Consider the following 13,522-nt stretch of genomic DNA (forward strand, 5'->3'; position numbering starts at 1 on the left):
TTTACTATCCTAAAATAGCTGTATGTGTGGGGAACCTGAACCCGCTAGACTTTGACTACACTACTGTAATTTTTTTCTCTGAGGGTCTATTTCAATTCACTAAGTTTCTTTTGTTTCAGATAACAAAGTATTCGAGCTACTTAAGAAAAAGGACAGTAATGTGTTATAGGGATATAGAAGTATCTTAACACAATCCCAGAAAAGATAGTACAGTATAGCAGGGTCCTACCACAGGCAAGAATCAGGAATTGGAAAAGTAAGAAGAATCAAGATACTTCTTTTCCAAATGTTTCTGGTATCTCAGCTTTGTTTTTCTCAGACTGTCTGCTTTCATTTTTCTTTCTCTGCAGGACAGTTTTCTGCCTTTTCTCTTTCTATAAAGCAGCTTTCTTTCTCGTGCATGATTAATATAGAGTTATTCCATGTTTTCTATTCAATGGCCAGCCCAGACAGGTGTCTCCGGGTTCTAAGTTTCTAAGGAAAGGAATCTGATAGCCCAGCTTAGTTCACATAATCTACCCTGGTCCAAACACCTACATCCAGGTAGATGAGGTCACATACCTAATATACTGGGTTGCCCTGTGTGTAGGGATCAATTCTTTGGAATGTTGGCCAATACTCCAGAATTGATGTCTAATATATAAAATCTTCATTATCACACTAAACACCACTTGAGAAACTATGTTCCCAATTAAATTTAAAAACATAGAGATTATGAAAAATTTTCAGGATAGAACATAGGCAGTAAAACAGGTATTCTTACGTACTCATGGGGGAGTATAAATCGCTGTTCCTGTTTTGGAAAGTAGTTTGACTTGACCCGATAAGTCTACCTCTAAGAATATTTCATAGAAGTTTATTCAGCAATAAAATCAAAGATTAATGTACCATGGTATTCACCCATAAATGAAGAAAACTAGAAAGCACTGAAGTCTATTAATGGTTAAATAAATTATAACATATTCATAAAATGGACTATTAGGAAGTTACTGTGAAAATAAGTTGTTATAAGCCCAAATTGCTATGAATTGGCCTTGATAAAAAATTAAACCGAAGGCCACAAGCTTTTCTTGGTAGGTATTTAAGAAGCTATTGATACAAGGGTAAATATGAGAGAAGATTAGCAAACATTTGGCATTCTAATATAAGTGGAATCTAAAGTGCTTCTGTATCTGTTATTCTGAAGCTGAATTTCTAAGACTTTTTACAAGAAAGGCTAAGAGGTTTCCTATACTATTGAAAAGTGTGTGTCAATAGTTCCAAGGGCTGTTTATTATACCCTTGAGACTATGAGTATTTGTTAGGAAACTACATTTGATGGACAGCTTCAAATAGAAAACTGTATTCATTTAAAGGGGTTGGGTGTATACCATAGAAGGTTGGTTTTCCTCATCAGCCTGTATTAACCTATTGCATAGGATCCACTGACCCGTGCTCAAGTCCCAGCTGAACAATTTCAGGGTAAACATTTTAGCATCACTGTGACAAGGTGACAGAACTATTTCATCGGAGCCTCATAGTCTCCTCTGAAGACTCCTTTATATTATCTTCTAGTAAAAGCCTTCATAAAAGTCAATGAAATTATTTCTCTGCCTGAATCACTTAAAAAAGTCTTCTGTGTGAAATTCAGGAAAGGATCCTGAAAAATTACTAACTTTGGATTATACATAAATGAAATTATTCTATTTACATTGATAAATCGTGTGAACCAAGGAGAAGTTGCATGGGGGTTCTAAAAAGTGGTCCATGCAAGCTGAAATCTATAGGGAAGTGCTCAAGGTATAGCGGCCAGTGCAAAACCATCAGAAGCGAGAAGCTGGAGGGTGGGGCGATGCTTTCCTCTTGCTGATGGCTCAGAAGCCAGTCTTGGAGAGAAATCAGTTCTTCCTCTAAAAGATGCTCAGCCTCACTAGCATTCAAGGAAATGCAGATTAAAACCACAATGAGATGCCATATCTGTCCGTTAGATTGGCAAAATTATAAAAATTTGATCACATCCAGTGTTAGTTATTGTGAAAGACAATAGGTTCTTTCAAGTGCTGTTTGTGGGAGTAAAATAATCTCATTATTGAGAACGCACATTCCCTTAAGCCAAGCAATCCCACTTTTAGGAACTGGTCCTCCGGACACATTCACAAGGCTCTGTAGAGATATAACAGCTAATATTCACTGAATGTTTGCTCTATGCCAGGCATTGTGCCAGGGCTTTTCATGGACCAACTCATTTAATCTTTATAACGACCCTATGATGCAGATCGTTAAATATTTCTTTTTTTTTTTTTTTTTTTTTTTTTTTAATTTTTTTTTTCAACGTTTTTTATTTATTTTTGGGACAGAGAGAGACAGAGCATGAACGGGGGAAGGGCAGAGAGAGAGGGAGACACAGAATCGGAAACAGGCTCCAGGCTCCGAGCCATCAGCCCAGAGCCTGACGCGGGGCTCGAACTCACGGACCGCGAGATCGTGACCTGGCTGAAGTCGGACGCTTAACCGACTGCGCCACCCAGGCGCCCCTCGTTAAATATTTCTTGAACACCTATTATGTGAATTGTTCTAGGCTCTTAAGACACATCAGTGAACAACAACAAAAAAGGGAGCTTGCAGTCTAGCAGAGGAAGCAGAGAGTAAATAGTAAACATAATACAGTCACTAAATAAATTAAAATGACAAAAGTGCTATGGAAAAAAGGACAACTAGGAGAGGCAAAGGAGGTAGGTAGTACCAGTGGAAGGCAAAAGGCAGCTGGTATGAAATAGGGGGTTAAGGCAGGCCTCCCTGAACACATGAAAAGTGGGCAATCCTGGAGGGAGTTGTTCGTGCAGCTCTTTCGGGGAAGAGTGGTCCAGGTGGGAAGAAAGACTTTCCTCCAGCAGTGCGCACGGCTCGTTCTAGTGCGGGCAGGAGAGTGAGTGAGGGAAAGGGGCCTGGATGGTATAGAGAGCCTCTTCAGACATCATAGGGCCTGGAGCTTTTGCTCTGAGTGCAGTTGGGGGTGGGGAGGACTTTGAACAGGAGAGTGACACGATATGACATATTTATAAGCAGGCGGCTGTTGTGCAGAGGATAGAGCATCAGAGAAGTGGATGGAAGGAGAGAGGCCTGTTGGGAGCCTATGGCAAGGCTCAAACGGGAGATGATGGTGGCTTGGACCGGGTTGGGGTGGGGGAGGATTGGCACCCGAGTGCATTATTAAAACTGGGCCAGGAAGATGGGTGGGGAGGATAAGCTTGAAAGAATGGGAAGGACTTAAGAGTTTCATCTGCAATGAAGGCACCTAATGTACGTGCTGGAAGTAAATGAACGAGAAAGAACAGTAGTCAGGGGATGCAGTTTAAGAACTCAAAAGATTTCGATGACGCAGCAGCATCAGGCGATGGCACAGATCAACCGTGCCTGTGGGTGGTTGAAGTGAAGGTCAAGGAAGGAGGAAAACAGGATAAGATCAGAAACTTTAATGAGATCCAAGACTGTGGCAGAAGCCCAAGATTGCTACACCAAAGCAAATGGTAAGGAGAATTACAGTATTAAGTAACGAGCAATTTTAACCCCTGCAATGAGAAGCAGTTGGAAGTACACAGTAAAAGCCGATTCAAAATGTTTCTTTGGGAGCAAAGATTGATACACCAAAGCTGGTAAACAATAACACGGGGTGCTAGAAGAATCCTACCTTTCATAGGCGCACAGTTGCAAACTGGAGGAAATTTTATAAAGCATCAGTGTCTAGCATTGTGTGCATGGAATACGAGGGCAGCTGAGGATTTGGCACGGCATTGTCTTTTACCTTTTTATTCTGACTTGGTTTGGGCTTTGAGGAGTTTTTGCCTTTTTTGTAAAGGAGGAACAACGGCGAAGACTCAATAGGACACGCATACAGAGAAGTGTGGACCTTTTCAGAGTACCGCTGAAAATCTTCTACCTCCACATCTCTGTCCAACCTACACAACAGATGGAAAAAAAACCTCAAAACACTGTTCAGAATTACGCGATGGAAATTATGGAAGCGAAAGTCCTTTGGCAATTAAAATGTGTGTGTGTGTGTGTGTGTGTGTGTGTGTGTGTGTGTGATGGGTCCTTCTTTATCAACCACAATCTTCATCAGAAACCTTTACCCAACCATGTAACAAGGACTGGATGATTGTGCCTGCCACTAGCACATTCTGACAGATGAACACCTTTCCTCTCATCACACTGGGTGATTGGTACTGCCTCTGTGTTACTAGATCTGTATTAAGTTTCTCCCTTGCCTGTTCTTCTACTCAGGGAGCCCTTATTGTCTTTGTTAAGGGCCCAGATTAATGTCTTTGTTTAAAGTTAAGGAGACTTTCTGAAACTTCTAACAAGGATTTGGGTATGTTGCTCTGTACTACACCGTTAATAATAAGTATGGACATAATTGCATCTAATATATATATATATATGCTTATATAGATATTATATGCTTTTATATATATATGCTTATAATATATATATATTTTATATATATATATATATTATAATTTATTGTCAGATTGGCTTCCATACAACACCCAGTGCTCATCCCAGCAGGTGCCCTCCTCTATGACCATCACCTACTTTCCCCTCTCCCCCACCCCCCCATCAACCCTCAGTTTGTTCTCAGTATTTAAGAGTCTCTTATGGTTTGCCTCCTTCCCTCTCTGTAACCTTTTTTTTGCTCCCTTCCCCTCCCCCACAGTCTTCTGTTAAGTTTCTCAGGATCCACATATGAGTGAAAACATATGGCATCTGTCTTTCTCTGCCTGACTTATTTTACTCAGCATAATACTCTCCAGTTCCATCCAGGATGCTACAACGGCCAGATTTCATTCTTTCTCATTAATTGCATCTAATATTTACAGCTTGCTGTATGCCAGGTGCTTTCTGCACACTATCTCATTTAATTGTCATAACAAGGAGGCAGGTGTTATTATTATCTGCATTTAGGTGGAGAAGAAACAAAGGCTGACTCTGCCAAGGTCATACAGAAATTTAAAGGCAAGAAACCTGCACACAAACAAGTATGTCAGTTGCCCGAGCACATGAGAGCTTGTAATGACTACCCTCTACTGCTTCTCCTAAATTTCATAGCTCTCAGTCTTTTTTTTTTTTTTTAACATTTATTTATTTTTTGAGAGGCAGAGAGAGACAGAGCATGAGCAGGGGAGGAACTGAGAGAGCGGGAGACGTAGAATCTGAAGCAGGCTCCAGGCTCTGAGCTGTCAGCACAGAGCCCAACGTGGGGCTTGAACCCATGAACCGTGAGATCATGACCTGAGGCGAAGTCGGTCGCTTAACTGACTGAGCCACCCAGGCGCCCTCATAGCTCTCAGTTTTAACAGTGTAAATACTTTCATTATTGACCTGACCTCTTTTTAATCAATCATGCAGAATTAATGAATAATAAAAATGTTATACCTGGTAAAGTAGGCATTACTTATACAGCCAGTGAAATTAGCAAACTGGGGACTGATGGGTGAGCCACCGAAGTAAAACTTCTTTTCACTTGCTTGCGTCTGTTCCACCTTCTCTTTGGGAGCGTTCTTGCTCCCAAGTCTGCTTTGATCTACTATTAGTTCATATCTGCAAAGGAAAAAGCTTCTTTAGACACTACCTGGCTACCATTTTACCTTGAGTTCCATTCCAGGTTACAGGTTTTCTTGTGAAATTGAAATAGAACATTCTGGCTAGTGAAAAGATAGCAATTTGCCAGACTCGTCATGAGGCCCAGGATAAAATAGATGAATATTTTGATATGCAGAAAAGTCTCTCTAGACCTCTAAAAACAGGAAGTTCAGGTGACTAGTCATGAGCATTTTGTGTGTGGGGGGGTGGGAGGTGGAAAAGACAAACATAACTCATGGTGATTATTTAATCACATCTGGGGAGACCGTTTTCATTGAAAAGCACATTGAATGGTTTTGATTGTGATTGGAAATGGACTCTAAAAAGGCTTATTAATGATTTTTTTTTTTTGTAACGGGCGGGCTCCACGGAAATGGATACAGAATCGCAGCTGCTACGACAAGAAATTTATTTCTTATTCTAGAAAGCTTTCTTCTTATAAAAAAGAAGTTCAGTATTACACATTTAAAAACTAAAGTTAGAGCTTTCAAAATATGGCCATAAATGTGAAGTTCTTTCTTTCTCTTTCCCTTTCTTGCTTTCTTGCTTCTATTATTTTTTAATGTTTATTTATTTATTGTTGAGATAGAGAGAGGCATGGACAGAGAGAGGCAGAGATAATCGTAAGCAGGCTCTGTACTGTCAGCGTGGAGCCCAATGTGGAGCTTGAACTCATGAACCATGAGATTGTGACCCGAGCTGAAATCAAGAGTCTGACGCTCCCCCGACTGAGCCACCCAGGCTCCCCTCAATTGTTTAATTAAAATCCAAATGAAATCAATGTTTTCTGATCTCCTTCTATGTGCAAAACACTGAAATCCATTCAGGAAGTACTATGTGTAGATACTTCCCCCAAGAAGGTCTGTAGCCTGTGGTTTCAGTGGAAAAAAACCCTTATATTCTTGTGAAGTAATTATATAGTGGTTTATTTGGCATCTCTTGAAAATTAACAGCAACTTCCTTCTAAAAGAGCATTATGTTGTTCCTTCTACCATTTTTCTTCTAGAAAAGCAATAAAATAGGCTATTATTCATAGTGGTCATTCAAGAGAATCATGCAAATAAAATAAATAAAACCGTCTGGTGGGAAGAGTATAAAGTGAGGAGCTGTACCTTGTGGGTGAGACAGAGGTAATGACGAAGTGGGACAGCCCGTCATGGTAGTGCTTATCTGCCGACTGCACCTTGGTCCCCTTTACATCCATGACCACAGTGCCGTTGTCCAACGAAATGGAGAACACATCTGACTGAAATTCAAGCACAGGTTTTTAAGTAGGGAGGCCGGAGATCCAGACGATGGACACGTTTTCAACTTCTACCTCATGGTATTGCTTAAAGGAACACACAACGAGTGGGAAGTTTGTCAAATAATTTCTATGAAAACAACAGAACACTCTATTGCTTATATTGGTGTGTTGTCTATAAAATAAGGCACATTTCAATGGAGAAAGGAGCCTCCTGTATCCTGAATGGAAGATTTCTGGTGTCTTGTCATGCTGAGAGTTGTCCCAGTGTTCGTTAACTCCCTAACTCAGACATTGCTATTCTGTCTTCAGTCTCCCTCTGGGAAAAGCAATACTTGAGTCTCCCTGGGGATGTAGCTAGACGACCAGGCAAGGGGTAATTTGCCAGTTTGGCTTTTTAAATGTTTTACTTTTCCTCTATAGAGGCAGAAGAGAAATAAAAAAGAGCAGAAGTTACCATTTCTTTTTCTGAATGTGCTTATTGATTGTTTAAAATATTGGTAAATTGATAATCTTGCTTCTCTTCCCTTATATGGGCATTGGCCTCTACAGTTGAAGGGACAGCCTTCAACATAACTACTTTTTGTGGACAGAAAGTGTTATTTAACTAGCCATGGTAATGTGAAGCAGGTTGTGTGGGGGAGGTCCTACAAAGTACTTTGGGATTTAAATTCAATTCAATATAAAAAAATAAGTATGAAAAGTAAAAGCTGCTTTTATAAATTATATTGTGACCTGCTCCATCAGTGTATATGTTGGTGATGACCTTTTCAGAGATAAATCATTTGGGTCGTGAGGCCACTAAACCTCTGCTTATCTTATTTTTGAAATAATAACTTGAGAATGTGAGCTCAAGTGTTCTATAGCCAGTCTAAGAATTTAATTTTATAAATTAAATCACATGCATAATTGTATGTATACACAGAGGGTTTTTTTTTTTTTTTTAACATTTTTTTGTGCTATGGACTCTTTTGACAGCTTGGTGATACACACAGGCCCCTTCAAAAATAACATTTTAAAATGCATCAAACAAAACATCTAGGAATACAAAGGAAACCAATTACATTGAGATACAGTTTCAAAATATTAAAACAATAAATCTGTGATATAGTAATACATGCACTTCTTTATTAAAGCATTAAATTATAAAATCTATCAGCAGATCTAATAACTACCGTAATTTAAAAGTAGCAATGGCCAAAAATGACATTTTGAGATATCTGTGAGAACTATAATGTGAAATGAAAAATACCTGTTATTTCTATTAATGATAAAGTAACAGGTTGTGCAAATACTACTGTGGTTTGTTGCCAACATTTGTAACTGAAGAAAATGCTAAATTTTAGTTTGAGAAAATAAAATTTTAAAAAAATCTTCAGTTTTTCTGACCTAGGTCGATAGATGCACTGAACTTTCTCCATAAGCTCCTGAGGGGTGGCTCTATAAATCCTAGGTTCAGAACTTCCGATATGCACTATATATAATTATAAAGTGTCAGAAATGCAGCATTCTATGCGTGTTCATGTCAGTCAAAATTAATTTGAATTGCAATTCACTTTTAACGTGCATAAATAGTACTGTTAATAGACAAAACAAATATCAGAAGGAAGTTCCTGTAGGGAAAAACAAATACTTACCCCTGAGGCATAATAAAATAGTAACCCATTTGGCTGTAACGTTCGGAAATTGAAACCTCCTTCAAAGCCATCGAAGAAAGATATTTTCTGAATCGAAGCAATGAAACTCTGTCCACTGAAATATGCCCTGCGAGATATCTGTGTGGCCAAAAACAAGTGAATATAGTGTCTGAGATAATTATCAAGTGCTTAAAATGTCAATTTCCCACACACCAAAGTCCATGCCCATTAGTGTATATGTTGGTGATGACCTTTTCAGAGATAGATCACTTGGGTCTTGGGGTCAGTAAACCTCTGCTTATTTTATTTTTGAAATAACTTTACAAGGTGAGCTCAAGTGTTCTGTAGTCAATCCAAGAACATAGAAGTATTAATATTTTATGTTTTAACTTCTGGGTTATACTGGAATTTAGGCATGTTAACCACCCTTCTGTGTGATGGGGTTTCAGCTTCTGCACATCCTCCACCCTGAGTGAGAAAAGATGCCTACACAGCCTCTCTGGGCTTTGGAAGCCCATTGAAAGCTGAAGCAAATGGACAAGTCATAGAGGAATTCCCACAAGCCTTTCTAGCTTAATGATTCTTCTTTTTGCTGGTGGCAGAAAGGAGCCCAAGATGTACCTACAATCACAGAGAAGCTGAAAAGAGCTTTTCCAGCTTTTGAGAATGATAAGTTTTGTGTCTGTTCATTTTTTATTATTAAAAAAGATGTGTGTGTGTGTGTGTGTGTGTGTGTGTGTGTGTGTGTCTATTTAATAAAAAGCTTTTGCTTGGTACTTACGAGAGAGTCTTCTGGGCATCCATAACCAACTCCCAGGGTTTCCGTCTGCTCTAATAAATTGAAATCTTTCTTTTGGAACTGGAAACCCTTCATGCATCCTCTGAAGTTGATATCTAGGGGAAGGTGTGCTTTGAGGGTCCTGAAAAAGAAAATTAGTCTTCACTGATATGATGATGATGATGATGATGATGATGGTGATGTTACCTTGCACATGTGGGATATGAAATTTGATTTTATTTATACTCACTTTAATAGCTTTCTAATTGTTCATATTCTCATGGTTTCTTCCATAAACACATAGTAATATCTAATCTTTGTTTATAGAATGGCTTTATTCTTCATCAAGCCAATTTGTTTACCTTTTTATAATTTTCAAGATCCTTTAACTTACATTAGCTCATTCCATATTTATAAAAATTCAGTGAGATAGAAGGAAATGCTATTATTTCCCTTTTGTAGATGATTAATAGGTTGAACTGTAGAAAATGGACATATTTTAGGTAAAAAATGGTCAACTCTTGGCAACTTCACATGGCTTAACCTATTAAATGAAACTAAGATACATCAAGGCTTTTTTTTTTTTTTAATTTTTTTTAATGTCACAAGAGGTGAGTTAGGATTTGAACCCAGGTATTCAGTCTTCCATTAATCCACTTGGGTCATGAACTCATCTTCTTGGCTATTTTGCAATGCAATCAGCTAAGGCTAGAGAAATGTCTTAGTGAATGTTAGGCTTTGGATTAATAGGCTAGTACGAAATCCTTTATCGTTGAGATCAGGGATGGCATTTTGATCAACACTGTAATCCTAATACCTAACATATTATTAAATATTGAATGACTATGAAGCTAGTTTTAACCAAATTACAATGGCTTCAATGTATTTTAGATGAACACGGGCCAAACTAAGGAGTAATAGCCCTAACACATTTTGCTCCATCAAGATCACAAATAGAGGACCATACTAACTAACAGATTAGTGGATATATAATGGCAACCACAATGGTTAAAAGTCCCATGTGGCATGGCTGAAGAGGCTAAGAGGGTATCTAATTTGTAAAGGAAGCTTGAGGTTGGGGCCTTATCCCACACCAATTAGAATTTCTGGAGAGTGGTCACAAGCTAGAGTGTTCATAAAAGTTCTCCAGGTTATTCTAATGAGAACCAGCATTGAGAATGATTGGACTGGAATATTCTAAAGTTGCCTCTCAGTCTCAAGGGCGTCTGATGCTATGACTTGGTTGTAATAAGAGATAGTTAAATTTTTAAATACATGAGAATAAAATTGTAATGATACATGATTCATAACCTCTTGGATAAGCTTAAAAATTTCCATATCCTCAGATGCTATTTGAGAGTTCAAAGAGGTTTAAGACTAAAACAAAAGTAAAGGGACAGATGCTCTGCCTTTCTTCCTGCAGATGAGACATATTGCTTTAGACTATGTTGTAAGAGTAATACAATAATTAAAGAAACCTGCAGATCACATCTAGAAGATGTTAATTTAAGAAGGTCATGAGGGTACATGAATGTGTGTGCATGTGCCTGTGCATGTGTGTAGAAGTAGCAAGTGGGAGTGCTTTAAAAGTTTTACTAGACCTCTTCTGGATGTTGAATACTCAGCCCAGTACATTGTTAGAAACAATAACTACTTAACAAAAAAACCCCACCTTACCTGGATTGTAAAATTTCTGGGGGAGCCCCTCCAATGTATATGTCTGTGAAAGGTATTTTCATCTTTTCATTGTCCATGCTCTTGACATGTCGTCTGTCAACCACCAAAATCATTTTCTTATCATTGTGGTAAATGATTGAGATCTAGGAGGAATAATATATAGTAGGTCCTGATCATTATTTAATAATGAACTTTTTGGGGGTGCCTGGGTGGCTCAGTAGGTCATGTGTCTGACTCTTGGTTTCGGTCAGGTCGTGATCTCATGGTTCATGGGATTGTGCTGGGGCTCCACACTGATGGCATGGGGCCTGCTTAGGGATTCTCTCTCTCTCCTCTCTCCATCCCTCCCCCTGCTCATGTGTGTGCTCTCTATAAGTAAACAAATAAATAAACATTAAAAAATAATCAGCTTTTTGAAGACTACTATGTTTTAATTATTCTGATTATAACAGCTGGGACTCCATGTTCTCATGCTTGTTTGTTCACAAAATGGGGAATAGATTTTTCTTTCTTACAGATATGGAAGTCTTACTTAAATAACCAGAAATTCACATTTTCTGGAGAAAGATTTCCATATGAAGAAGAAGCTAGATCAAAAAATACTTTTGTCATGAGACCAGGTGTTGTCTTTTGCCCCTTTGAGGGGATTCAGGAAAAAACTATTAACAGCTACCTTTTGGACCCTAAAGTGTATGTTACTGGGTACCTTTTTTGTGTGTGACATCGTGAAAAGATTTAATGAATCTGCAAAAATGCTAGTTAGAGAAATAGTTTAAATATTCCTCTATCGTAAACCATCCTCATGAAAGCCATGGACTTTGAACTGAAAAGAGAAATACCACCTCCTACTCTCTGCATTTTGGTTCAACTTAAAAGATATGTCTTTATACATTTTACCCAACTGTAGATTCAGAGTAGTTGCTAATGAAAATAGATGAAGTATATTATCAGTATACTGTATAACTGTTTCAAGATTAAGGAGTAAGTATTCCTTGTGGGCTCCCTTTATAAGGAAATCGTGTTAGTGTTTTCTAAGTTCTGGACAAATGGTTTACAAGGAAATTCTCTATTTGCTTACTATCTACTCTTTTTACATTTAGTAGTGCTCAAAGGATAAATTTAAAAATGGCCTTTGTGTCCACACTCTGGCATTTTCGACAAACGTATAAAAGAATTCTATGGGGGTGCCATTGTAATCAAGACACTGAACGTTAAGAAGAGACTTTTGGTCAATGAAGCAATTAAAATGAATCTTTCAGTGACTCTTTTATTAGAAACATCGATATGACAAAAACATTCACTCTTTTAAAGCAAATGTCATCCTGGAGTTGTGTGGTTGGGGTCCTTCGACGAAACAACTTTAGATGTGAAGGTGCTCGGTTTAATTACTTTCCCACCTATGTCATTTGATCATCTGATTAGATCAATAGGTCTAAGTACAAACAAAACAAAACAAAATAAACAACACAGATTGCAATGATTGTACCTCATGGTATTTGGCATCATTAATTTGAGCTTTCTTCAACGTGTCCTCAAGATGCACAGGGCCGTTGCTAAATCCAAAGTCATAGAACACATGTAGGTAACCATTGCGCATTTCCAAGCTGAAGAACATACTCTGTGGAGAGAAAGAAGTTAATAAGATGTGGGCATCTGCTGTTATAAAAGTGTAGATTTAGCTGAATTTGAGAAGTAACACTAATATTTATTACTGAAACTGAAAACTAAGGAAGTCTAATGACAGTACTATAATATTAAAATCGCAACTCCATCCATATCAGCAGTTATGTCTCATGTTAATATACTAAAGAGTTAATATTATACATAATTTGAAACAACCATATCCTGTTTCTTACTCACTTTACAAATTAACGCAAATTTAAGTTTACCTTGTTGACTTTTTAAAAATCTTGGAAACTTTCAGCAATTGTAACAGGCCAGCAAATGTAATTGCATTTCATTTTAAGAGAAACATTGGTAATATTGAAAAATAATCCCAAGGTTTGCTGTAAAAAATCTTAAAAAATTGTCAGCAAATACAGATATAAGAAAAAGAAGGACATTTCTGTATTATTTGGAAACATTGGATTTATGTAAACAAATATGAAATTATTACGCACTTGGGCCCTAAAAATAATTCTGTAACACTCATATAATTTACTGGTCAGGCTTTCTTGTTTTGGAAGCTTATATACAGAAGAATTGAAAGGATTTGAAAATTAAGGTATTATGGTAAAGTGTCTATTTGTCAGAAAGTGATCTCCTGAGTGGGGTTTGTATACTTCTGGGATGTGGAAAACAATCCATTGGGGGAAAGAAAGAAAATATTTCAAATTCCGTTTATGCTCATTTTAAACTCTAAAATAGAGGGAAAAAATTAACTTTTAGTATTTAATACATGGATCGATCTGGACCTTCATTTTGTCCTTTGGACAGATTTTCACGGACTTCACATGATATGTGAGGCTTTGAGAGTAGAGATTTACACTTGAAGGCTGGCGGTGGCCCCTCACCCATTTCTTTGCTTTTAGCCTATTGCAGTTTATGTGTGCCTTGGTACATGGATTT

At 37.9% G+C, this 13,522-nt stretch overlaps 1 protein-coding gene across 2 annotated transcripts in view; it reads right to left on the reverse strand.

Moving 5' to 3' along the window:
- Positions 1 to 13,522, reverse strand: part of LAMA4 (laminin subunit alpha 4) — a 143,569-nt gene that overhangs the window by 14,017 nt on the left and 116,030 nt on the right. For both annotated transcript variants that reach the window (XM_042987018.1, XM_042987017.1), the window contains exons 24-30: positions 12,441 to 12,572; positions 10,955 to 11,097; positions 9,281 to 9,419; positions 8,500 to 8,637; positions 6,732 to 6,865; positions 5,413 to 5,577; positions 3,782 to 3,935 (exon numbers count right to left, since the gene is read on the reverse strand). In XM_042987018.1, the coding sequence (XP_042842952.1) occupies positions 3,782 to 3,935; positions 5,413 to 5,577; positions 6,732 to 6,865; positions 8,500 to 8,637; positions 9,281 to 9,419; positions 10,955 to 11,097; positions 12,441 to 12,572 (1,005 nt within the window). The remainder of the gene's footprint in view (positions 1 to 3,781; positions 3,936 to 5,412; positions 5,578 to 6,731; positions 6,866 to 8,499; positions 8,638 to 9,280; positions 9,420 to 10,954; positions 11,098 to 12,440; positions 12,573 to 13,522) is intronic.

The sequence above is a fragment of the Panthera tigris genome, chromosome B2 (assembly GCF_018350195.1).
Source record: "Panthera tigris isolate Pti1 chromosome B2, P.tigris_Pti1_mat1.1, whole genome shotgun sequence".
NCBI classification, from domain to species: domain Eukaryota; kingdom Metazoa; phylum Chordata; class Mammalia; order Carnivora; family Felidae; genus Panthera; species Panthera tigris.